Source organism: Mesoplodon bidens (assembly GCF_964165515.1).
Source record: "Mesoplodon bidens genome assembly, chromosome: 7".
In the NCBI taxonomy this organism is placed as follows: domain Eukaryota; kingdom Metazoa; phylum Chordata; class Mammalia; order Artiodactyla; family Ziphiidae; genus Mesoplodon; species Mesoplodon bidens.
Genome location: NC_138164.1, coordinates 74865934 through 74892907, shown reverse-complemented (window position 1 = coordinate 74892907; position 26974 = coordinate 74865934). Strand labels below are relative to the sequence as shown.

Below are 26974 nucleotides of genomic sequence, written 5' to 3'. Positions count from 1 at the left end.
CACTGAGAGTTCACAGTGTACTTCACTTTGACAAGTAACTTTCCCCAGTGAGCTTAGACTAGCACAATAATTTCTAACCTGTGCTTCCTGACTCTTGGAATATGTGTAGCAATAGAAGCTAATTTATTGGGACCTGGCTGTGCTGTTGTCCAGCGCTAGGTTAGGATGCCCTTTGATGTACCTCGAAAACACTCAATGCTTAGCATTCTTTCAGCACTTAATACCCTATATTGCAATTGCCTGCTTACGCTGTCTCCCACACTGGACTGGGATTTCTTTTAGAGCAGGATTCATTTTTTCCTCTAGCACTTAACAGTACAGTACAGACGCCTAGAAAATATTCACTGAATGGATAAAAGTCATTTATTTTTAAACTCTACTACTTGTTGCATAGATATTCTCTACAACATTCCAGATAATTGGTTGGCCAACCTGTTTGTTTAATTCCAGTAAATAAAACCATAGCTTTTTTTTCTTTTTTTTTACTGAAATATAGTTAATTTACAATGTTATGTTAGTTTCAAGTAGACAATGAAGTGATTCAGTTATACATATGTATACACGTATATTCTTTTTCAGATTCTTTTCCATTATAGGTTATTACAAGATACTGAGTATAGTTCTTTGTGCTCTACAATAGGTCCTTGTTGTTTACCTATTTTATTCAATATATATAGTAGTGTGTATATGTTGATCCCAAACCCCTAATTTATCTCCCCCCCCCCAGAATCCCCTTTGGTTTTTAAGTTACCCACCCCACCCTTTTATTTTGACCACCATAATTGCAATTTTTTTCATTGTTAATTATAAGTCAGTTTTTCTTCTTCGTTGCTCTGAAGTCTATCACTCTATAAATTACAAACTCTGTTCCCTTTGTACTTCTGGGAGACAGAAAGGAAAAATGAATTCTTTAGATAAAAAAGTTAACTTCATAAATCTGAAAGAACCTTAAGAAGTATTGAATTGATCCTCAGTTTACAGATGAGATTCAGTGAGCTAGGGGTTTGGCCTAAGGGACAGTAACAGGACCGCAATCCCAGAATATACATACATACCCCAGGTTGTCTGGGGCCTCTACTTCATGTTGAATTCAAATTACTGAGGTCAACTATTTCACCCTCTCTAAGTCTTTCCAGTATGTTTTCCATGCTCTGCTCTAAAAGGTGTGCTCTAATTAAATGTTTGAGGAAGTATCTCTTCAATTTTACACTGGTTTCTTGACTTTAGTACTTCTCAGAAGCTTTACATTAATGTGCCCTGTGATTCTTCAAGGAATGGTTATAACATTTTTGAGTAATATAAATTAATACCTCAAGGAATTAATGTTTAAATAATACCCTTTGGAAATTATAACTTTGTTCTAAACATACTCTGTTTTTTCAGGTGCCCTGATGAAGTGATTTGCAGACATTCTGTAACTAATCTTGGCATGTTCAGGACTACATAGGAAACGTTGTGTGTAGACACAGTAGACATTCATGAAGCCTCAGTAAAATTACTGGAAAGGCCTCTCCAAGCACAAATTTTACATTTTAAGTGAAATTAGTTGAAGGCAGAGAGACAGACCTCCTTTTTTTTTTCTTTAAATTTATTCAGTTCCAATTGAAGCACTCTGAATTATACATATGTAAAGCATGCTACTTGATTGGTTTTGATATATGTATACACATGTGAAACCATGATCAAAATCAAGATAACAAATATGTCCATCATTCTGTCCTGCTCTCTACCCCTCCTGACTACAGATCTGCTTTCTATCGCTAAAGAATGCTCTGAATTTTCTAGAATGTTGTATAAAAGAAATCATAGAACTTATGTTTTTTCAGGTTGTTTTGGTGGGGGAGGGCAGTCTGGCTTTTTACACTAACTCTAATAAATTTTGTGATTCATATGTGTTGTCATCTATGCATAGTTATGTATCAGCAGTTCTTTCTTTTTAAACTGCTGGTTAATTTTCCACGTACAGATAAACAATTATTTATCCATTCATCTGTTGATGGAAATTTGAATTGTTTACAAGCCTTTAGTATTAAAAATAAAGTGGTTATGCACATTTTTTAACACGTTTGGGGTGGATATATGTTTGTGTTTTGGGGGGGTATATTCTTGGGAGTGGAAAAGCTTGGTTCTTTTGTAGGCATGCTGTTCTTTTTAAACAGGATTTTTCTGTGCTATTCATCCTTTCATGTGAACTAGTGTAGTTATCTTGCTCTTCTCTTACCCCCTAGGAAGTAAGTACTCACCTGGGGCAATGTGAAAGGGAGTACCCTACAAAAGAAGTGTAGAGAAGAGATGATTTGGATTAGGCATATCTGGGAAAGGCAAGGATTGTTAAGCTTCCAAATTTGTGTATTGGGAAGAGTGAAAGGAGAGCATATTCCAGTATTAAGTTCCAAAGACCAACTCCCTTATTTCTCATGTGTCCCTTTACAAGTGGAAACTTGTTTCTATTGTACTGGGATTTCTAATGTTATTTTCCAATGATTCTAAACCCTCTGTGATCCTAATGGTGCACATCACTGTTGCTCTTATATTGTCCCCAGCTTGCTTGCTTCTGCTGGTGGCTTACAGCCCCTGATTGTCCTTCTGTTTCATAGGTGGTTCCTTGTCAAGAAGAAGAGTGGGGGAATGTCTATACTTTTGGAGGCAGAATTGTTTCAATACCTTTTCTACAAAGATTTAAGATGGAATCTCTCAGCTAGGTCATTTAGTACTTATTGTTGCTTGTATGATTATAAGAGTAAATAAAGGTGACTTATAGACAGAATATTTTATTTGGTAGTAATAAGATAATAAGAAATGAGGCTATTGTGATTTTAACTCTTTGATAAAACATATCACCTATTCATCTTGGATGTGCTGTATGAGCTAACACTAGATTTGTAGCAATCTATTATGTCAGAATTAATTTTGAAAATTGACATGTTTGCACACTTTAAAAAATATTATGTACTATCAGAAGCACTGATTTCAAAATGTCTTCCATTCTGAGGGGAAATACGTCTGCAAGTGTTCTTAAAACATCAACACTGTAACTTTTTTCTTCAAATTCACCATTTTTTGTTCTACACTCGAAGTTGCAGTTTTTAGAAAGGTTCAGGTTTTGTTTATTTTTTCTTGAAAATTATTCTAGATAGTGAAGCCCAAAAGAAATTATTTGACATTGAAACTGAAGGAGCTACTAGTTCCATAAAAGCGGGGAGGTGAGAGTAAGGAGAGTTTAGTACTGTGGTGGAGAAAACCAAAACAACAAGGGAGTTGAATGTCAACCCTGTCCTGTTGTATTAACTATTGACTTTTGTTATAGTATGTACCTATAAAAGTATGCACATATTCACCATTCTGGGTAGAATATTTGAAAATACCAAAATGGACTCTTCTGTTAAAGGTGGAAAAGACTCTGCTTTGTCCTAAATACCTTGAAACTTATGCTAATTCAAAAAAGCCTTTTTTAAGAGGGAACATACAAGGAGACATACAATTTGAATTGGGCTTCCCACAGATCAGCCTAGTACTTTGAATTTTAAGGTAATAACTTTTTGTACATTTTTTCTCAGCATGACTTAAGTTAAACATACTTATGTACATTTTTATAGTTCCTGGCCTGACAGGGGTCTGCATGGTATTGGTGCTATTCCTGATGATTACAGCTTCGACATATGCAATACGGTGAGTGTCAGAGCCATTATTTTGATGTTCCTTGGTCAGATTATTTAGACTTCCTTAAGATTATCTTCATTTTCATATGTAGGAAATGTCTCGATTAACCTGAATGTTTAGCCAATGCAATATTCTGGTTACTGGACTGTTCTGTGTAACTAAGAGGGGAATAGAGAGGCATTTCTATATATCATTTCCTGTTTTAGAAAAATCTCTTTCTTTCAGTCAAATATTCTGGGTTGTAAGGAATTGTGTATGGAGGCTTTCCAAATACATGTTCCAAAGTGGAATAAAAGGGGGCGGGGTGTGGCTTATGCTTCAGTAACTTAAAACAGGACAGGGAATTACTATATTGTACACCTGAAACTAATATAATATTGTAAGTCAACTATACTTCAATGAAAAAAACCAACCAGAATAGGACTTACTTGCAAAAATGACCAAGACGTTGAACTAAATGATAGTAGACAGAAAGCGCTGTAAAAGACTTCGCTATATGTAAGAACCTGCTAAATAATAAAGGTGTCATTATAAACTTATGAGGAAAGTAAGGCTTAAGTGAATTAAATTCTAGATAAATTACTGAGTTTACTGTAAAAAATTATACCATTAAAGATTTAAAAGAAACCTTAAGTGGATATTTATCAGCTCTCATAATGGACAAGGAAAAATATAGGAAATATTTGGCTACCTAAAAATATGAAAATTAAAACTCCTGAATGTCAATATACATTATAAAACTGAAAAATAGGGCTTCCCTGGTGGCGCAGTGGTTGACAGTCCGCCTGCCGATGCAGGGGACACGGGTTCGTGCCCCTATCCCGGAAGATCCCACATGCCGCGCAGCGGCTGGGCCCGCGAGCCATGGCCGCGGAGCCTGTGTGTCCGGAGCCTGTGCTCCGCAACGGGAGAGGCCACAGCAGTGAGAGGCCCGCGTACAGCAAAAAAAAAAAAAAAAAAAAAAAAAAAAAAAAAAAAAAAAAACTGAAAAATAAACATGCTATTGCAAAAATTTTTACACTCACATGGAAGTAGTACATTCTTAAATTTGAATAGTTTAACCCACAACAATTGAGAAATATGCTATAGAAATGGGTAATTATTATGAACAGATAAGTCACAGAAGAATACAAAGTGAGTAACACAAAAATGAAAAAATACCTAATTCCACTTATACAAAATACTGAAGATGTATAAAGTGGAGTCTGGGTTTGGGGAAACAGGCCCTCCTGCACTATGATTGGGTTTGTAATTTATAAACATGTTTCAGAGAGCAATAGGTAATGTGTATCAAAAGCCTTACAAAATGTGTGTCCTCTGATGTCATAATTCCACTTCTAGAAATCTAGATTCAAAAAGAAGCAGATCTGTGCAAAAAGGCATACGTTACAAGGATGCTAATGAGCTTGTTTATGATAGCAAAAACTGTGACCCATGTAAAGGTGACTCTACTGGCTCTTACCTAAATTGGGGATTCTAAAGTTTCTAGGGGTTGTATCAGAATCATCTAAGCTTTTATGAATACCTGCCCGCCACCTCCAAGATTCTAATACATGAATATCTACCGAGATATATGAAATAAAATAACTGTTAGTCTTTACTTCTCTCAAACATTCTAGGTTGTGTTTATTATACCCATTCCTCTTCAAACTCTTTGTCCTCCCCCAGGACAATAACACAAGGTGTTACTTTAAAGTTATACACTATCCAGGAAGATAAGAGAAAATTTTAATAAACACTTATTTAGTTTATCTCCATCTGAGTTTCCTTTGAACTACTCTCAAAATATATATTGGGATAGAAACATTGGTTGTCTTAGAAGTCATTTGCAAATTGAGAATATTGACAAAAAGGACAACAGAAGTACGTATTAGCAGACTATTGCCTGCACCTTCGCCTTACATCATACTAACTTTAATATAAACAGCTGATTTTAATTCTTTCTATGTATCTTTATTTGAAATACAAAGAACCTTCAAAATGATAAAGTGTTACTTATAATTTTTGTCAGTTCTCTCTGCAGTGGTATGTTAATACTTTGATATTAATAGATAAATCTCAGATGAACTCATATTTTAACTTTCAATTGTGACATGTATTTGAAAGGATGCATGATTTTTTTAGTGAGATGGAGTGTAAAGTGGAATTGAAATTAAGTTATTTGTTTTTTCAGAGTTTCTAACTATGACATCTTCTGGTACACTCATAATCTCTTCTTGGTCTTCTACATGCTGCTGATGTTACATGTATCAGGGTAAGTTTTAAAAAAATGTTTTTAAAGTTATGTGTGCCTAAAAATGGGGTAATAAAAGAGAAATCTATAGAAATTTTCATAGGAAATGGTAAAATTATTTGATTACTTGGAATTGAGGATAGTGTCAAGAGTGGGATAAATAGTTCTATTTTTGCCATAGCATGTTTTAACAAAACTAGCATAAAAGTATATTAAAACAGAAAGACAGAGTTACTTCTCCCACAATGTTGTAGTTTTTAAAGCCCCTTATAGTTATGTCCTGATAAGCTCTAAAAGAAAGTGAGTAGGAACTGGAGAACTTCAAGAAGATATTTAGTGTTTGAATTTTCAGGAATTTATTATGTCTTGCTGCTGCAGAGTTTGGAACAGTGGAGTTACTAGTTTACTAATATTTGCAGAGACAGCCAAAGATTTATAAGACCCAAATACAAGGATCTGTCAAAAACACCAGAAAATCACAAAGGGAAGAGAGATAGCATCCCAAGTTTTTACAGAGAATTTACCCCAAATACTCTGAAAAGTATGTGGACCCAAGCAGTATACTCAAATGTATGGTGCTTAAAATAATTCATTAGGTCAGAGGATGTAAATAAATAATATTTTTTTGTGTATGTATATGTCTGCATGATTACAGCGTGGACCTGTGAGTTTGTCTTGACACTCACACTAATATGACACAATAGGCTATTGTCTGGCATCAGGTCCACTTGGCTTAGTGGAAGGATTCAGGACAGGAAACATGGAATGTCAACAGGATAATGTCAGGTGCTTCTTCAGTAGGGCTCCCTCTAGATGCACAGTAACCATTTTCCACCTTCTCTCCCTTACCTTGCATGTAGTAACTCAGTTTTAAGATAAGGAGACCATATGGATACACAAGGACTACCTTCCCTTGGGAAGGCTCATGCTCCACAGGAACCAGTCTCTTGGTAACAGTCCAAGTCTCCTCAAGGGATGCCCTCAGTTGCTAGAACACACTGCATCAGGAAGCTGAGGTCACTCAGCATCCTCCAGGTCCAGATGCTTTCCATCAATAATAATCAATGCTGGCTGGTAACACAGCTGGCACTCCCTGTTTATCTTAACTCAAAATGTTTCCAGGGAAACAGTATTTGGAGAAAAGTTCAGACCTGCTGTTAATTTTTTCTTCAGAATGTTTTATAATGTACTTTGTCAGTACAGTAAATCTTATCCATAAATTTTATATTTATTTCAGGGTGCATGTTCAAAATGTTGTTCCCCCAGTTTTGGAGGCCATTGATTTAGACATCAGTATTTTATGTGGATCTCTGTCTCCTACGTCCTGGTTCAATTTATTCTGTATCATGGTTCTAGAACATATAATTGTAGAGCATTAGACACATGGCCACACATAATCCCGACTTCCAGCTAGCCATGACTGCCACATAGGGAAGAGGGCCACAGTCAGTGGAACCTCTGGGTTCTGTTCTTTTCCCATTGTAGGGCTAACACATTCTGTAGAGTATTAGGACACCAAGAAAGCCCTTGGTAGAGAAAATCTGCTTTATATTCTGTTCTTTAAATGGCTTGCATGCCTGTCCAGGGCTATTATCATAAAAATGGACTATGAATAAACAGATGTGCTACTAATGATAACACTAATTTAAAACATTGCAAAGTGCTTACTATGTGCCAAGCATAAATTCAAAATGATTTAGATGATTTATATTATTAAAGGATTATAGTTTTATAAGGATAAACAATATTGTTAAACCCTTTTTATGGGTGGGAAAACAGATTTAGAGAGAGTAAATAATTTGCTAAAGTTTGCTTAACTGATATATCCTGGATTCAAATCCAGGCATTCTGACTCAAAAACTTATATTGTTATACTTTTTTTTTTTTGAGAGTTCAGTACTTCTAAGAATTTGGTCTTAAGTTTTTTTAAAGAGGTTAATATCTTGATTTATCTGGAATTGTTCTCTCTTCCTCTCTCTCTCTAGCTATAACAGATGAGAGAAAAATATAATAATTTGTTAGTATAATTAGTTATGCATTCTTTTGCCTTTATGTTGTACTAAATTAAAACTGAGAAAATCTGTTTCTTTGTAATTCAAAGTACAGTTATTTTTCAAAGTTTCAGGAGTTCTAACAGGCTTCTGGAGTTAGGGAGTATTAAGAGTCCTTTCTCTATTTTTTTGGAAGTAAAAGAAGGTATATTTAAAATTTGATTTTACTTCTGTAGAACAGGGGTCATAAACAGAAAGTGACTTTAATTTATGTAAAGAAACAACCAAAGACATCAACAGAATGAGTTAAATATAATCACTCTATTATACTAACTGAATTAATAGTTCTTTACATATGATTGATAAAAATGAAGAAAACAATTATTAAAATACTGTAATAACTGTTGTGCAACAAATATACAATACTCTAAGCATTCTATAGTGCACATTTTTTATAAAGTTTAATTTTTTTAATTGAAGTATAATTGACTAATGAAATTACATATATTTAAAGTGTACAAGTGAATTAACACATCTATCATTTCACATAGTTTCCTCTTTTTTTTTTTTCTGGTGTGAACTTTTAAGATCTTCTCTCAGCAAATTTCAAGTATACAATACAGTATTATTAACTGTAGTCACCATGCTGTACACTAGATCCTTAGAACTTATTCATCTTATAACTAAAAGTATGTAACTCTATGAAGTTTAATTTTTAATAAAACTACATAGATTATGCTTCTGGTGTAGGAAAAATTATTACTGATAAATCTTACAGCTTTCTTAAAATGGAACATTTCTCAAAATGTTCTTTTATATCTTTAAAGGATCTATCTACAAGTAAATCTACTGAAGCTATTATTTGTGCTAATGTTGAAGACTTAGACATATCTTTATTTATAAAATTCCTTGATAATGTCATTCTCTAGCTTTTGGTTATACAAGTAAAGTGCAGCTATTCAAAACAAGCTTCTTGAATTTATATTGAGATTTCTGTTAAACAGTATGCTTTAGGTTTGAACAGAAAAGCACTATTTGTTGGGCATTTGCTTCTTTCTCTATCAATGTGGTAAGTACTATAATAAAGAATGAAAGAACGATATAATATATGATACTTAGTCTCCCAGAATTAGTAATTGGTTTGACATTAAAAAAAAAAGAGTTGAAAGAGCTGAAGACAATTTTAAACTGCATATTTTCCAAGTGTAAACATATTTTATTTTCAAGAATTCTGGTAGCCTAGAGAATTGAAGGATCAATGTGGGCTAGAAATTTTAGAAAATTTTTGACTTCAAAAATGAAGCAGTTTGAAATTGTCGACTGGTTTCCTTATATAAGCAGACTTCTGTAGTAAGGAGGAACAATTGCTTCATATGATTTTCTAAAGTCAGTTTTATTTTTATAGAATCAAACTTTGAAGGAAGCTCAAAAGATGATTTTGACTAAGAATCTTTGAGTCTCCCTACAATATGTCTAAGTAAATATATAATTGTGAAAAGCCCATTCTGGTTTTGGAAAGCTCTCATTTTCACAAAGTCATTTCTCTTTTGAAACAGAATCTATTTTACTTTAATTTCTACCCAATGATTTAGAAGTCTGTGACTCTGGAGACCATGGAAATTGAGTTCTTCTCCTTCTTTAAATTCTGTTCCTCTGTTACTTTCTCCTTTGAATAAATTAATAGTTAATATTCATTGAGTACTGATCTTACTAATGGTTGATTTCTTTAAGTCCTACCAACAACTCTGGTAAAGTTTGCTGTTATTATTATTATTATTATCATTATCATTATTATCATTCCCATTGTCCAGGTGAGAGAACAGGGGCACTGAGAGGTGAAGAAACTTGCTGAAAGTCATGGCTAGTAAATAGAAGAGCTTGGGTTTGAACCCAGGTATCAGATTCCAGAGCCCACATTCCTAACCAGTAAATCAAACTGTTTCGCATGGCTTCCCTGTATCCCTTTCAAATCTGGAAACCAAAATTAAATACGGTGTTCTTGGTGTATGCAATGTATATTGGCAAAGTGGAAGTCTTACCTTCTTTGCTCAAAATATTACAACTCAATATTATTAGGATCTAATTATCATGTTCCACGATTATACATGCCTTTAGCTTAGCCTAGTTTTCATTCCTATTACCTATATTTTAGATTTTTTTCATTAGTATAAGCAATTCTATTGCATGGCACCCTAAAAAACCCACATTTCATATACAATAAATTCAGACGTTTTATCAGTGTTCAAATAGATCTCTAAAATACATTAATTTGTTTTTTCCTAGGAGGTCAGTATAACATGGCAATTAAGAGCTACATCACTTAATAGCTGTATGACCTTGCCAGATAATTTGCCCTTTCTCTTTCATCTGTTTTATGGGATTAATAATAAAATATCTATATCAGGGTTGTCTCATGTTTAAATAAGTGAATGCAGCAATGTAGGCAGAATATAGATATACTCAATAAATGTTAGCAGGATAAAAAATTATACTGGTACTGATACTAATAACTGTGTAAGGAAGAAACTCCACATTTAATTTGCTGAAGAATCGTTTCTGTTTTGATAAGGACACTGCACTTTTGAAGAGCCCAGATTTTCCTATCAGCAAAGTAATTTGATAAACATATAATGAAAACTGCTTAGCAGATCAAAAGAATAATCCTAAAGGGCAACAGTTTTTATAATGTTGTTATGTCTCAAAGGTTCAACTGATTTTAATGATAAAGGTTTATTTTGGGATTTGCAAGACAAACCTTCGCCTGAGGAATTTTTTTCTGATTTTTAATACACCTTTCTAGGAGGTTGCCATTTGTACACTGTACTAAAGATATTTCAATTCAGAAGACATTCAGAAAAAAATTTTAAAACCAAAAATGTTCCCTCTTTCCAGACATGAATGTAACTGGACGTTTCTTTCTTCATTTTCATTTGAAAAACTCATCAGGAGGTGAGATATACTACCATTCTCACTTACTGATGAAAGGGTATTGGAGGGAAAAGCAACTATGAATGTCACAGAGTCTCAGCCCAGAGCCTAACCCCACTCCTTTGAAAGGCATGTGGAGGGAAAGCATCGTAAATGAGATCGGGCACCCTAGCCTTTCAATTTTACGACAGTCAACACTCCCACTGGCTTTAGCTCTCCAAAGTGTTGCATGGGTAGTAATTTTATTTTATTTTTTATTTACATAAGAGAGGAAATATCATGTGAGAATTCTGGGAAAGAAAGGGGGAAGGTCCTTTTCAAATGTGTAGATGGCAGTGAGAGCCAAACAATAGTGAATAACTGAGCCAGCTGGACTTCCCAGACTATATTTTATTACAAAAATAAGACCTGGATTATTCTTTTAAACAGAGCTTTCTGCCATTTGGGACTACTGCTGGCAAGAGTTCGTGGTAGAGCATGATTTATATTCTGCTTGAATCATTTTTTTCAGAGAATTTAAAAGGAATGGTTTTCTAGGTGCATGTTTCTAGAAACATTTGTTCTTTAAACCCGAGGAACACAGTGAGTAGCCCCTGTCAACAATGACAATGAACCAGAGACACTGTCAGCTTCATAGGTATTGAAACTCAAGAAATTAACCCGGGGTAGACAAATACTTATGAGATTAAGCTTATTGTGTTGGTTTATCTTCCCTCTACTATGCCCTTAGGAGGAGAAAATTAAAAATATACTCTTGGGGGATGGATGTATTTATGCAATATAGTTAAGTGTTAGAAGTTGCCGATTCCCAAGAATCTTCTCTTTTATAAGTGCTTGTACTGAGGGTTCCTTTTACCCACACTGATGTGGAAGGAGGAGAGGCTTGTGGGATTTTCCTTTTGGGGAGAAGCACCAGCTCTTCTTAGAATGTCAAATGGAAACTTGGTGAAGCCAAGGGAAAGGAAGACCCAGAAGCTGTATGTTAAGCCAAAAGTACAAAATATTAAACACTATATAAAACCTTAGGTAAAAGGGAGAAAGTCAGGTTATAGCTGAAGTTGTAGTTGAATAGTAGAAAATTCCAGTGTTCTCTGCAGCCTACCCCCATTATGCATCTGCGAGTTACAGTATGAAAGAGAAAAGAACATATAGCAGAGTGATGTATCCTAGGTAAATTATAGTGGTTTTGAGGGTAGGACTGTTTCTTACTTATCTTCATCAGTGGAATCCCTTTCATCATCAATCCTAAATCATCATTCACTCAGTGTTTGCTGGATTATGTGGAACTGTATTAATTGGCTTTTAGCTAGGAATGTATTATTCTTCTAGGCCCTTCCAATTTTCCTCAAATATTAAAGTATTGCAGATAGCAATAAAAATAATCTGTGTATTTATTTAAATGTAACTTGGATTACCATTTTGGGCCTGTCACTTATACTTAGTGTTATCTAGGTAATAAGTTATTATGCCAACTGGATTGTCAATTCCCGTGTCTGAAGAATTAACTTTTAAGTCTTAACTATTTTCGTTGTGTTGTAGACTGGCACATTTTTGCTGGAGATTTTTGTGTGCTTCTGTGGCTAAAAATTCTTTGGATCATGAAGGAAATTTTTTCATCTCTTTTTATTTGTCTTCTTTCACTTTTTTGGTTTTTTAATTTTTTACTTAAAATATATAGGGTGAATAAAATTCCTGAGGAATTAAGTGTTATGTGGAATTCAAATCCCCCCATAATATTCACATATTTTCCATATGTTAATAAATATAGTGTTCTATACAACTATGATCTTTAGACATGTATGTGTTTTTTTCCCATTTCTAATTTCCCATTCATAGGATTAATTTTCCTTCTTGTGTAAAAAATGATTTTTCTATGTAATAATTCCTGACTAAAGTCTTATGATTTATTTATTTTTGCTGATATTTTATCCTGAAAGCCAGGTAAGGGTGGGAATTGAGATTGTGGGGTATTTTCTCCCATAAGGATGCCATTTGTATAGATAGAGATGTGTAGTATATTTGAAGCATTTTCATGTAAATGAATTAATTTATGCTATAAGCTATACTTATTAATGAATTTTTAATCTTCTAAACTGTGAGTCAACTTTCTCCCCAATTTGAGGGTAGAAGTAGTGAGCTCCAGCCCAAATACTTTCTCACATAATTTTAACCTCAGTTTTTCTCCTGGGACCTTATTTATAATAACAAGTGGTTCTGGCTAGAGGTACAGGGTGAGAAAGTTGGGGAGGAAGGAGAAGTAACTAGGGCTAAATTTATTGTAAGAAATATTTTCAGTACATTAATGTTTTTTCTGAAATGTGGAATAATCCTTTTCTCTCCCACTGCCCTTTTAGTAAAGTCTGAAAGCAGAGAAAATAGTAACAAATATTAGATGCTTACATATGTTTTCCTTCCCAAGACATCAATGTCCTTTCCTTTATATACCTGTGAATTAGAGGGTAACAGGCACTGTCTCTCTTGCAACTGAGAAAACGTATTAAAATGACCTATTTTACTTCACGCACTTAGGGAAGTTTGGGATCTTGATCCTATGTCCTTAAACTCCAAGGCTTTGTTTTGCCAGCTGCATAGTGTCTGTGGCAGGGTGCTTAATTGCAGGGCTCACTGCAAAATGAAAATACGGGGCCCTTTGATAGAAAATTATTAAGCATTTCAAGATGATGGCAACAGAACATTGAACCAATTACAGTGCCTTTCTAAAACCAGGGTCCCGTGAGAGCACACAGGTCACACACCCATGATGCTGGCCCTGTCTGTGTTGCCCAGTCTCGTACCTTGGGTATCACCACCAGCAAGATCTAGACACAATACGTGCTCCAGTCAAGCTGCAGGTTGTGAGTACACTCGGGTATCTGTAGCAAAAGCCCAGCGAAAAATGCAGAGGCAAGTACCTGGCAAGAATCTGGCTAGACCCGACAAAGTGGGGGTGAGAGTAGAAACTTTGGTTGGATGGGTATCTGATGCTTAGGGTTTCCCTGAGGCACGCTGGATCCTTAGTTTAGGAAAGCACTCTATTTCTAGATGCTGCTAACAGATAGGCTTGACTCTCTTGATGACTTGTCTACCTAGGTTAGGATGGGCTCAGATTCAGGGCAGGGCTGAGATCTCAGGTTGGACTTTGCAGTACTCAAGGGTGAAGAGGAATGCTGTAAGTTGCAGACCTACTTAATGCTATTCCCTGCAAAGTTGAACGAACACACATGGTTTATTTTACTAACTGCCATTTGCTAAAGTCTAGACAGCTTTATTGAAATTAGAATGAGTTCAAACTAACTTCTTTGTTTGTTAAAACCGGGTGACTCCTCAATCACGTGTTTCAAAAATAACCACAGCAAAAAATTGTTTATATACTTCTAGCCATTTATTAAAACATTCAGTGAATATTTATCGAACACTTGTTACAGACTATAGGCACTGTTCTAGACACCAGAAAAATAGAGGCACAGGACAAATCTTTGACCTTAAGTAGTGTATATTCTAGTGGATTCCTCAGAATCCAGTGGGTTTTGCAATATTGAATTTGGATGTATTTTCTTAAGCTCTTTTTTTGTACTTGAAGCAAAGTAAAAAGAATGGTCAGAAATTTTTTTCTGTAAAGAAAAGAAATATTTTGTATGTTATAGAATACAAGGTAAAAAATAGATTCCTCATGGGACAAGGATTTTTTTCTCCACTTTAAAAATGGATTAAAATCACCACAAACATAAAGGTCTCATAAGCAACACTGCATTTGTTAGAAATTTGTAACTTTCAGTTAAAGTAGAGATAATTTTGTGATTCTCTTTTTGGCAGGCATAGTGTTTTGTAATATTTAACTTTTGCCATAAAAAGTTATTATGATTTCTATGCTTTAACCTGGTAGGATTTATTCTGTGTACTATATTATTTTCTATGACTTTGTCACAGCCAGGCATTAAAAAATAGTGGTATAACTATAATGCCTAGTGAAGAAAAAAGGAAAGAAAGAAAGAAACCTATTTTGTGGAAACACTGTTGAGTGTTGCAAGCACATCTTGAAATCCTTATGAGTGCAAAAACAATAGTGTCCACAACCATGTGTTTTGATACATCATAAAATCCTTGATCTCTCATCATTGAAGAACGCTAGACATTCCAGAGATACTTCAAAATCTCTCTTTTAGAACATAATGCAATATACCTTAAAAAAATTAGTAATAAGTGTTCCTTTTCCCACATAGGCCATGTGCCTCCTTCCCCAACTCCCTGCCACATCACTGTCTTAACTTGGCAATATTCTCTGCTTACCATTCACTAACATCTTTTTCTTTTTTTCACTTTCAAATGATTTTTCATTTAATTATGAAAGGTACAACAATATAAGAATGTTCCCTTTATTTTAACTTTTAGATGCACTTGCTGTATTCAAACAAATTATGTAGTTATTATTTGCTTTTAAAATCAATTCACTAGAAACGCACTGAAGACTTACTACATGCAAGAAACTTGCTGGAGGGCTGATGAGATTTGACAGTGAGTGTAGTTATAAGGGGGATATATAAATGCACAAGATATTATCCCTTCTACTAATTTGGGAATAAACAATGTGCCTTTGTTCGTACTACTCCCTCATATTGGAATGTCATTTCCCTAGTCTCTAACATTGGAATCTCCACATCCTTCAGTTGCTTCTCCATGAAGCCCTTTCCAGAATGTCATAATCAGAATTCATTATCTCTATGTACTCTCCAGGGGTCACTATACATCTATATAGCATTACTCATTTTGGTTTTTAGTTGTTTTTGCTTTCATGCCTAATTATACCCATTAAAGTTGTGCTATTCCATTTCGATTACTTACAATGAAATCATATGAAAAATTCAAGTTTTTGCTTGCACTACCACGTTTCAATTGCTCAATAGCCACATGTGGCCCATGGCTGGACAGCACAGATTTGGACCATTTCCACCACCACAGAAAGTTCTGTTGGATAGAAGTGCACTAAATTCTAAGTGTCTTAAAGACAGAGGCCATATCGTTTAAAGTAATGTTTCAAAACTTAAATAATAATAAATGTGAAATAGGTATATCTCAGTGGTGATGTGGGGCAAGGAAGATCAGGATTATTCGTCAGATAGATACAGCTGTGCATTATTTAAAGTGTTAATTGAAGTGAGCTCTGTTGTATTTGAAAAGATTGCGTTAAACTCTAAAGAAAGACGTCTATTATGTTTGCTGAAATAAATATAGGTACTAGGGATTCAAAGAAATCACAAAGACCACATGTAATATTGAACTCAGTTTTAACAAATGTGGTCACAGTGAAGTAATTGGATTAAAAAGATGATATCTGATTTTTATCTATCAATCTAGTATCTATAATATCTAATGTACATTCCTATTCAAAATTCTTCAGTGAAATTATTTTATGGACTTGAAATATAATTTTTAAAGCAATGTTATATTCTAGGGTTGCAAATTCTAAGAATTTCTTCAGTAGTACCAAAGAAATTTCTAAAATTTCTAAAACGTTCTGTACCAGTACTAAAAAAGTTTTATTGGGCTTCCCTGGTGGCGCAGTGGTTGAGAGTCCGCCTGCCAATGCAGGGGACACGGGTTCGTGCCCCGGTCCGGGAAGATCCCACATGCTGCGGAGCGGCTTGGCCCGTGAGCCATGGCCGCTGAGCCCGCGCGTCCGGAGCCTGTGCTCCGCAACGGGAGAGGCCACAGCAGTGAGAGGCCCGCCTACCGCAAAAAAAAAAAAAAAAAAAAAAAAAAAAAAGTTTTATTTTTTACTAGTACAATGAAAAAGTAAGTTACTACATTTATTTGAACTTGAAAAATAACATAAAATTATTGGTTTGGTAGAAATACACTACCTCCTTTTCCAGATATATAACCATGTAGAGCCATAAAGTTTATTCATTGCACACATTGGCCTTCAATTTCAGTATATTGTTCATAAGTAGAATGGGGATTCTGCAGGGGGAGCAGGTCTAGTACATGGGAAGGTGTATGGTCTTTGTGCTCTGACTTGGCTACTGACTGACAGTGTGGTCTTGGGCAGATTACTTAACAGTTCTGAATGTTTTCACTCATTCTGAGATGGGGCTACTGACCTTTACCACACAAATGTATTATGAAGTTTGTGGAAATAGGTATTGAAGCATCAAGCACCTGTCTGTCATGTACTACCTATCCTTCCAATACTAAGTTCAATACCTGCCAATGTCCTTCCTTTTGAACCCATCAGTATCTTTACCACCTAATTTAGCCAAAAAAACCCAGAGATTCCATGCTTGATTTTTTTCTGATGAATGATATTTTTTGTTTCTTATCATTGTTTGCCTGTAGATCTTTTCTCTCTTATCCATGTTTCTTCAATGGCAACAATTACAATCTGAGACAAAGAAAAGACCATTTTAATGGGCATAGACAGAGGTAACCTATGCCATTAAGCTTGATAATAGCTTAAATAACATAACACTCTCAACATTAAAAGGGATTGTAGAATATTATATGCTACTTTATATACCAAGAATGGCAACATTGTTTATTTGATTGGGCTGTTCTGAAGATTTGTACTGCATAGTAAAAACATTTGTCATTCTAAAGACCATTAGCACATGGGGTGATATCCACTTGAATGCTGTGATGACTTAGGAGAAGGAATAAATAACATTTCTTTGCCTGATATGAAGCAGCCCCTTCACACACACACACACACACACACACACACACGCGCGTGCACACACACTCTCTCTCTCTCTCTCTCTCTCTCTCTCTCTCTCTCTCTCTCTTTCTCTCTCTCTCTCTATCTGACATAATTTCCAGGCTTTTGTTCGTTTTGAACCCCTTCCCTTGATGTCTACTTCTTTAACCAACTGATTTGCTATGCACGATATAGGTTTTTGGAGTGAGGGAGCTCAGGTTTCTGAATCCCATGCTTTGACTACTACTTAATTAATCTCTGACCTAAACAATAGCCTTGTGTTTCTCATCTGTGTAATGGGAATAAAAACACCTGGTATGTTATTTTGTTTTGAATTTTAAGTGGGAAATAGATGTTTACAAAATTCCTGACATACTTTCTTAATAAATGTTGACCTTCCCCTCCCTTACCTTTTCAAAGGTATGTTGTGAGGATCCAATGATCCAATGAACTAACATGCTGTATAGTAAGAGGTGAAGAGCTTAGAATTTGAGTCAGACCTGTGTTCAAATCTCGGCTCTGCAACTTATTAGCTGTGTGACCCTAGGGTATTAATTTATTAAAATAGTTTCTTAATTTGTAAAATGGGAATAATAATTTGTATTTCATGTAGCTGTGGTGAGGGTAATGTGAAATGTATACAAATTGCTCTGGACTGGACCTCATGTCTTCTATACATTACTAAGTTCTTATTAAATCACTCTACTCAAATTATTATTTGTGGTCTGAGTTATGTTCAGCTTCTCTAAAGATATCTTCTAAACTGGGTTTTAAGTTTTTGGAGTGTTAGGGGCCAGATCTGACTATCTGCAGCACCACCCAGGATAGTGCCAGTTGCATTATGCCAATGTTTGTCCAACTTAACAACCAATAGAAAACAATGCTCGAGATTTTTGGCCTGCCCACCCATCAGCCACTACCCTTGGGATAGTTAATAAGAGCAACAGGTTTGGGTAACTCATTACTTGTAATAAAAGCTGTATCAAATTAATGGATTTTTCAAGTATTAAAATGGCACAATTGTATTATATGACTAGAACTCTATAAAAGATTATGTAATTGGCTCACATTTATATAATATGCATTCATTTATTCCATACCTAGGCCATATCTACTGCATTACTGAAAAAAAATGTGCGTGTGGTCTACCATGGATGTTATGTAATACAGCCACTACTTAGATGCTCCTGACGTGTTCTCTGTGCTCTCCAGTGACTTCATAATGACTGGTTTTAGGGAAGAAAGAAAAACAAAGTGAAGAGAGAAAGGGAATTGAACATAAGCAAAAGGGGTAAAAGGGAGAATGATCAGGTTGAATAGATGGTACATTCCACCAAAGACTACCTTAGTCATTGCTAAATCATTGACCTATTTAGTATCAGTTTTCTTGTTATAGTTTTTGTTGTTTGAAAATATCATCCTTGTAATATCATTTGTAAAATTATAGCTGTGGTGAACTTAAAGATGTACTTTTTAAATGTACTAAAATTGATTAATTGGGAGCATGAATGGTAATTTAAAAACACTCACAGACAATGAGGAAAAACAATTTTGGAAACCAAAATTTTAATATCTCAAAATTAAAATAAACATTTTCAATGCTTTTCAAAATCTTATTTTTTTCTTCAAGATTTGCTTATGCAAAAAAAAAATTTTTTTATATAATCTATGATTTCATGCACTATCCCTGTGAGGTAGATCTTACTTAACTCCTTGTAAGAAATAGAACAAAGAAAGTTGAAAGCTTATCTTAAATCTCACAAAATATGAAATAATAAGAATGGTATTTTAGGGTTTTAAGTTCTCCTTCTTGATTCATTATTTTGAGCCTTTTATGTGGTCTTGTTTATGGAGAAATTGAAAAGTAAGTAGGTTTAGGGCCTGATTGCTGTGCATTGTTTTCAGATCACAGGAGATGCAAGCTTCCAGTTTCTGTTATGTTTGTTTAACGTTTCTCTGTAAATCAACAAGGCTTGTTTTATCTAGTCTTAGCCAAATCAAATATGATCCCCATACTTTTCCATTTGTGTTTGAAATTATAGTGAAAGTACTCATCATTATAGTGTTTACTGAAGTGAAAACTTGTATGTGATTGTATGAATGCCTAATAGACTTGAAGTAAAGGCTGTCAAATTCAAGAATATTTGGAAAGATTGCATGTGTCTTCTCTACCATGTATCTGTGGCATTTGTGGGGGGTGTCTAAATTTTTTGATTTAGTTCCATAGTAAAGAATTTATTAAAAATTTTAAGATTTCTCAATTGCTCTTAAGTAAGATATATGAGAAGCATTTTTTGGATAAATGCTATGTAAAGTTAATAAGAAAATAAGGTTATTTTCTTGTACTGTGTTCTCTGATTTCAATCTCTTTTTCATCTCCTTGTTTTTATTTTTTTCTTAACTTTAGAGGGCTGCTTAAGTATCAAACTAATTTAGATACGCACCCTCCTGGCTGCATCAATCTTAATGGAACCCGCTACCAGAATATTCACTTACCAGAGTATCTCTCAGAACATTTTCATGACTCTTTCCCTGGAGGATTTTCAAAACCAGATGAGCTTACCCAGAACACATTTGTGAAGATTTGTATGGAAGAGCCCAGGTTCCAAGCTAATTTTCCACAGGTCAGATTAATTCTGTCTTTAATGGTCTCTGCAAAGTCCGTTTCCATAACAATTGATCAACATTATATTTAGACATGTTTTGAAGGTAATGAAGCAATTATTTTTGCAGAAGAGAATGTTTCAGGATGTTTCAATAGCAAATTAGTACCTATTGTTTCATTATAGGCAGCTGACAGCTCAACGAGAAAGAGCTATGATATTACAGAATATAGAAAATCCCTGCTCAACTGATCATATGATCTTTGCATACTGTGGCACTGGTACTTGCCACAAGAAAGGTAGCAAAGATATTTTCCTTATGCATTGAGAAAAATAAGTTGAATTAGGAAAACAATAGTGAAAGAACTAGTACTACTACTAATAATTATTATGGTATATTATAATATTATGGTACAATATTATATATAATATTATAAATACTAAGCTGTAAAATCAATTTATTGAATGCTTAATATCATCTGCTAGGAACTATGCTAAAATATATTATATGCATAATTTTTTCAATATTTACAACTCTTTGAAGTAATTACTATCACCCTCAATTTTTTAATGAGGAAATTGTGGCTTAAATACATTAAATACCTTGACCAAACTCTACAGACTAACACGTGGGAGAAGTAGAGTGTAAAACCAGGTTGTTGATTTGCTCTTAGAAAACTTCTTTCCCAAATACCCAGCCAGTAGTTTGATAAAGGTCCTAATCTTCCCTTGTGGCCATGAGAGCTGCCCACATAGGTATTATGCCCTGTATTCTTTGTCTGTAGCAAATGAAAATCAGGGAGTAGTGATGTTGAATGTCTGTTTTAAGAAGAAGAAAGGGGGGTCAAAAGGTCAAGTTTGTAGATGACTTTGGAGTGAGTGAATGTTCGTCTTGTGTTTATTATTAATAATAACCCTCTAGATTTCTATTAGACTTTACAACCTTCATTGCTTTTCTGGGCTTCACATAATGCTATATGTTAGGGAGGGCAGGTATTGGGACTCCCATTTTACTTGTGTGTGATGTGATGCTCGAATGGTGACTGTCCCAAAGTTACAGAGCTTGTCCTGTGATGCTTACTCTTGACACAGTTTCTAACCAAATGTGAGGAAGAGGCATGATTTGCATGGAAGAATATAGTTCTGGAATAACTCTGTAAATAAGGTTTAAAAAAGTGACCATGAAAATAAGTTTGGGTTGTAGGCCTCCAGGTGTTGAGGGAGGTAAAGTATGCAGTTGCAGGAGAAAGGTTGGCTACACAGGTTATGCAGTTATCCTGGGATCAGGGCTATCCCTCCAGCACACATGGAAAATTGTCATGGTTTCCAAATTCTAAATATTATCTGCTATTCATATTACGTAAAAGTAAGTTGTGAACAACACATGTGATATACCCATATTTAAAAATGTGTGCATATACATATTTTACATTGGGTATACATTTTGTATATGTACATTATGCATATGCATTGTGCACATTAACAATATCTAGGGTTCTCATTTTTTTAACAAATATTGAACTGGTACATTTTTGTTAAAATCTTCAGATTTATTTGAGCTTTTACTTCCCTTTCTTCTCTCATTAAATAAAGATATTGTATATATATACATTATATATTTCTGGTGTGCACAGAAGGATATAGGAAACAATGTATACTTACCTGTTAATGGTAGTTATACCCTTAGCAATGGCTAGAGGGTAGGGTCTTTATATTACTTCCCCTTTTATTTTATACATTACTCTTGTTTAAGTTGCAGTGAGCATCTGTTGTTTTTTAAGCATTTTTCTTTACACTTTGTTATTTAAAATACAGATTAAAATATTATTACTGTTCTCACTTCAGCAGCACATATACTAAAATTGGAATGATACAGAGAAGATTAACATGGCCCCTGTACAAGGATGACAGGCAAACTCATGAAGCGTTCCATATTTTTGGCCATGTAACTAGCTTTGGCCAATGGGATGCTAGTGGATGTGATGTGAGCAGAGGATATGATGTGTGTGCTTGTCTGATTGGGCTGGTCCTCTTGTACTTCTACCAGCACCATGGCAAGAGCATACCTGGGGTAGCCACTGTTCCTCAAGCTTTGGTCCTATGATGTGACACATGGAACAAACACCCCAGTTGTTCTACAGATATGTTACCAAGAAATAAATGTTTATTATTGAATGCTAAAAATATATATATTATTACTGTATTATTACTATAATGTGTCAAATAAGCAGTTGGGCAGGATATAAAGATTCTTATAATACAAGTGTTTCTTAAAGTGTATTTCAAAAATTCTCCATTAGACCTGGCTTTGGATTTCTGGACCTTTGTGCCTGTATTGTGCTGAAAGGCTTTACAGGTGTATCCGGAGCAATAAGCCAGTCACCATCATCTCAGTCATAAGTCATCCCTCAGATGTCATGGAAATCCGAATGGTCAAAGAAAATTTTAAAGCAAGACCTGGCCAGGTAAGTCAGTGTCCAGAAACTTTTAAAATACCCTTTATCTTTACATATTTTTTGAAAATTAGCATCATTAGACTATTTGAATTTCTTTTTTGGTCATTTAAAAATTGTTTGTTGCTTTTTAGTATATTATTCTACATTGTCCCAGTGTGTCTGCATTGGAAAACCATCCATTTACTCTCACAATGGTAAGTAACTTGTTTTTTGATTTTTTAATTTTTAGAATGAAATATGTCTTTTTCTTTATGTGTGTGTATACTCCACCTCATTCTACAAATCATTCAAACCTGTCACAATATCCTTAATGTTTAAGTAAGCCATCTTTCTACAAAGAAATATAATTATTCAGAAACTTTTAAACTATTTACTATTTTCCACAACTTTAAACTTCAGGAAATAGTATTTTTAATTTATTAAACCTTGTTGATTCAAAATGCAGAAAATTTCCTGAATATTCGGACTCTTCCTTTTATGAAGTATGCACCAGAATATAATATGTGCATGATTTTCTTTAGAGAGATTAAAATTATAGAAAAAGAAAGTACTCTGGGTTGAGGTGGAAGCATAAGAAAATGTTTAGAAAAGAAAAAGCCCAGTATAATTGGCACCCAGGTTGTGTATGGAGAAAGGAAAGGAAAATAAGATCAGAAAAATAAAATGGAATAATAATGAGGGGAAATCTAGCTAAATAATGGCATTATCAAATATTGTTAGCCCATTGTTTAACGTTATTTTTTTCCATTATACAAATGGCATGAGCCCATTATAAAAAAGTAAACAATTCACACGCATGTAAGATCACATTATAACTTTTCCTCATTTCCCCAGTCCCCAGTCCTTTTCTTGAGTTTGACCTATAGTCTTCTAGATATTTTTCTATATACTTTGGCATATATGTGTCTGGCATTTATTTGCTGGATCCTTTGTTTTATCATTTTCTCTTTTTACACAACAATATGTCATGGACAACTTTGCATGTTACTGTATTTGTATATGCCTCGTTCTTTTTGATCACTGTATAATATTTCACAGTAGGAATGTACTGTAATTTATTTAATATTCCCCATTGATGATAGAAGTTAAGATTTTATTCGGTTTCTAACAAAGGTAACTGAGACAGGGACCACATGTTTAAAATATATGCTAAGATATGCAAATAAAATTGAACAAATTATGGGGGAGAGACCAGAAAAATAACTGGTGTCAAAGTGCTAAGGTTTAGGGATGAGACTGTGCTGGGATTGGAACCGCTGTTAAATTTGATGTATTAGTCAAGTTGAAAACTTGGAAACCTTGGCCAAGTTACTTCATCTTTTTGTACATTCATTTCTCAGTGTAATATTGTGATAAAAGCAACAGCTATTCACACATTTATGAGTTTAAATGAACTACTACAAATAAAGTATGAAGAACACAGCCTGGAATGTGAAGTGTCAGGTACATGTCAATACATGTTAGCAAGTATTATGATTTTTATTTTCAGTGTGAACTTGCCCCTTGAGAACATGTACTTGTGAAGATGGTTAGGACAGAAAATTTTGTATTTAAAGGATAAAACAAGCAGAAAGGAAGTGCCAAATGGTTAGAGAAAAAACAGAATTTATTTATCCAATAGCAATTCTTTAAAAAGAAAGAGAAATTTTTTCTTGATTTGCTCCAACTTTTGCATTCCGTTTGTGTATAGCAAATTTATTTATCTATTTATTTATTTTTAATTTGTCTTCCACTTTTATTGAGATATGGCTGACATATACCACTGTAAAAGTTTAAGGTATGCAGCATAATGATTTAGCTTACATACATCATGAAGTGATTAGCACAATAAGTTTAGTGAACATTCATCATCTCATATAGATTCAAAATTAAAGAAGTAGAAAATAAATATATTTTCCTTGTGATGAGAACTCTTAGGATTTACTCTGTTAACAGTTTTCATATGTATCACACCGCAGTGTTAATTATATTTATCATGTTGTATATTATATCCTTAGTACATATTTATCTTATAACTGAAAGTTTGTACCTTTTGACGGCCTTCATCCAGTTCCCCCTCCCCACACCCCACCCACCTTCCCCTGGTAACCATAAATCTTATCTCTTTTTCTTTGAGTTTGTTTGTGTCTTTATTTACTTTTGAAGTATAATTGACCTACAGCAGTATGTTAGTTCTTGTTACCCAACATAGTGAGTCAATATTTCTATATGTTTCTAAACGATCACCATGATAAGTCCAGTTACCATCTGTCATCATACTAAGATATGACATAGTTATTGACTGTATTTCCTAGATTATTAATTATTGAGGAAATGTAGTTTGGTATCTAGTGAAATAATTAGCAACATTCCATTTTATCAAGAAAGATGGCAACATTGGCCTACCTTGGAGACAGGTATAGTATAGTAGTTTATAGTCGTTATAGTAGTTTACAGTAGTTTACAGTAGTTATAGTATATATATATACTATATATAGTATAGTATAGTATAGTATATATGTATACTATACATACTGTAGTATATAGTATAGTATATACTACATATATATGTAGTATATAGTATAGTATATATGTATACTATATATATATAGTATACATATAGTAGTATATATATAGTAGTTATAGTAGTTTCTCCAATAGTGATGATAGACACCCTTTCAGCTGGTGCTGTGTGGGCTGCAGGTGACAGTGAAAAGGGAAATGTGTCACCATGAGTAACAGTGGAAACTTAGTTGCCCTCATGAGATATAAAACCAACAGGGACCTCGGAGTCCTTAGGTCATCAGGGGCCAAGTAGCCATGTCACACCCTTCACTCCTGTAGCATATGCACACCCTACAGGGTGGCTGAATAAGATTGCCCACATTCTATTAGGACAGCAGGAAGCTTGGGGAGTAAATCTGATCAACAAACATTCAAGTGTGATGTTTCAGCTCAGTCAAGAAGCCATTTTCATGTGATTGAATCCACTACAGTCAGAAGCACAGTGCTTTAGTTCTGATAGTTGTAAGACATGTTTCTATTTCTCTGCATCCCTACATCCTGTAGGCATAAAGTTGGGAACATAAAAAGAAGGGGGAGAATGAAAAAGGGAGAAATACACAAGTAAATTTGTCTTGATAGAGTAGTTTAGGAAGTTTGGCCCAATCTTGGGGGTCATATGAAATTTACTTCAGAAATTAACCTTTCTTTGTGTTTGAACTTTTTTCCAGGTTTATTGAGGTATAATTGAAAAATGAAAATTGTATATATTTAAGGTGTACAACATGAGACTATATTTTGAAAATCGTTTCTTCATCATAGCATTAAGTAGAGTATATGGAATAAGAAAATAAGGCAGTTGCTGAATGTCAACTACAGAGAAGAGAGGGATTTTTTATAAAAATGTTTTTCAACATACACAAAAGTAGAGAGAATAGTATAATGAACTCCCACATTCCCATCACCCAGCTTCAACAACAAAAAAAAGAAGATTGTTTACTTTTTAGTATATATTCTGTCACTGAAAACTTTTATGTTCTCTCGAAACAGAAAATCCAGCAACTTTTCACCTGTGTTACACACTGAGTAGATGCTTCTAGATCTAGTCTCTTTCAGCTGGCCTAGAACTTTTTTACAGGGCAAAGGAGAAATAAAATAAAGTGTTGTGTAGAATCTGAAGGGCTTTAAGCAAATGCTTTATGTGGCCTGGTCTGCTTCCTGAAAGCTGATTGGGGAAGAACTGTGATAACCCTGAGCTGGCTTGAGGCACAGATGGGAGGAAAAGAAAAGAGGAGAAAGGAATGTAGGGAACAGACAGAAGAGCAGCAACTGGAAATAGGAGAGAGAGCTAAGAAAGGGAGAACAAATTACATGTGAGGTAAAAGGTAGTAAATATTCACACAAATGACAGGAACTTTAGAATTCAGTCCCAACTCTGTCACTTATTAGTTCTGTCTGTGAGTGGATCTCTGCTCTCATCAACTCCCAAATAGTAGTATTTGGATATGAATCAAAAGAAAAGGTAGGGATAGCAGTCTAAAGATAAAACAAGCTAAAATGATATAAGAATTTTCTCAGGTACTTTACATTTTGTTGTGTGAATGAAAGACTACTTACATTTCCCCCCCTCCACCCCATGGAATCCTAAGGTGTAAGAATAGGAATAACAATACATTATTCTTGGAGAAAGAATATTGGTTTAATGACTACTTTGAGAAATAGGATGTACTTGGTTGGGTGGGGAGACGGAAGAGCTTCTCCTCACCTCAGTGAAGCGCTGTTAGGTATACAGTCCTCCTGAGTCTCCTTATTTATGAGCAGCTTCCTACAGCAAAGGACCATCACCCTGACTCTAAAGGAGGTCTGGTAAGTCCTCAGCACAAGGGCTCTGTGTCCAGTACAGGCTTGTTTCAGAAGATTCAGGGTTAGAG

The 26974-nt window shown here is 34.5% G+C and overlaps 1 protein-coding gene across 5 annotated transcripts in view; it reads left to right on the top strand.

Annotated features, from left to right (window-relative positions):
• Positions 1-26974, top strand: part of NOX4 (NADPH oxidase 4) — a 135788-nt gene that overhangs the window by 38548 nt on the left and 70266 nt on the right. For all 5 annotated transcript variants that reach the window (XM_081241473.1, XM_081241475.1, XM_081241476.1 and 2 more), the window contains 5 exons: positions 3597-3669; positions 5834-5914; positions 19911-20127; positions 22407-22571; positions 22694-22756. In XM_081241473.1, the coding sequence (XP_081097599.1) occupies positions 3597-3669; positions 5834-5914; positions 19911-20127; positions 22407-22571; positions 22694-22756 (599 nt within the window). The remainder of the gene's footprint in view (positions 1-3596; positions 3670-5833; positions 5915-19910; positions 20128-22406; positions 22572-22693; positions 22757-26974) is intronic.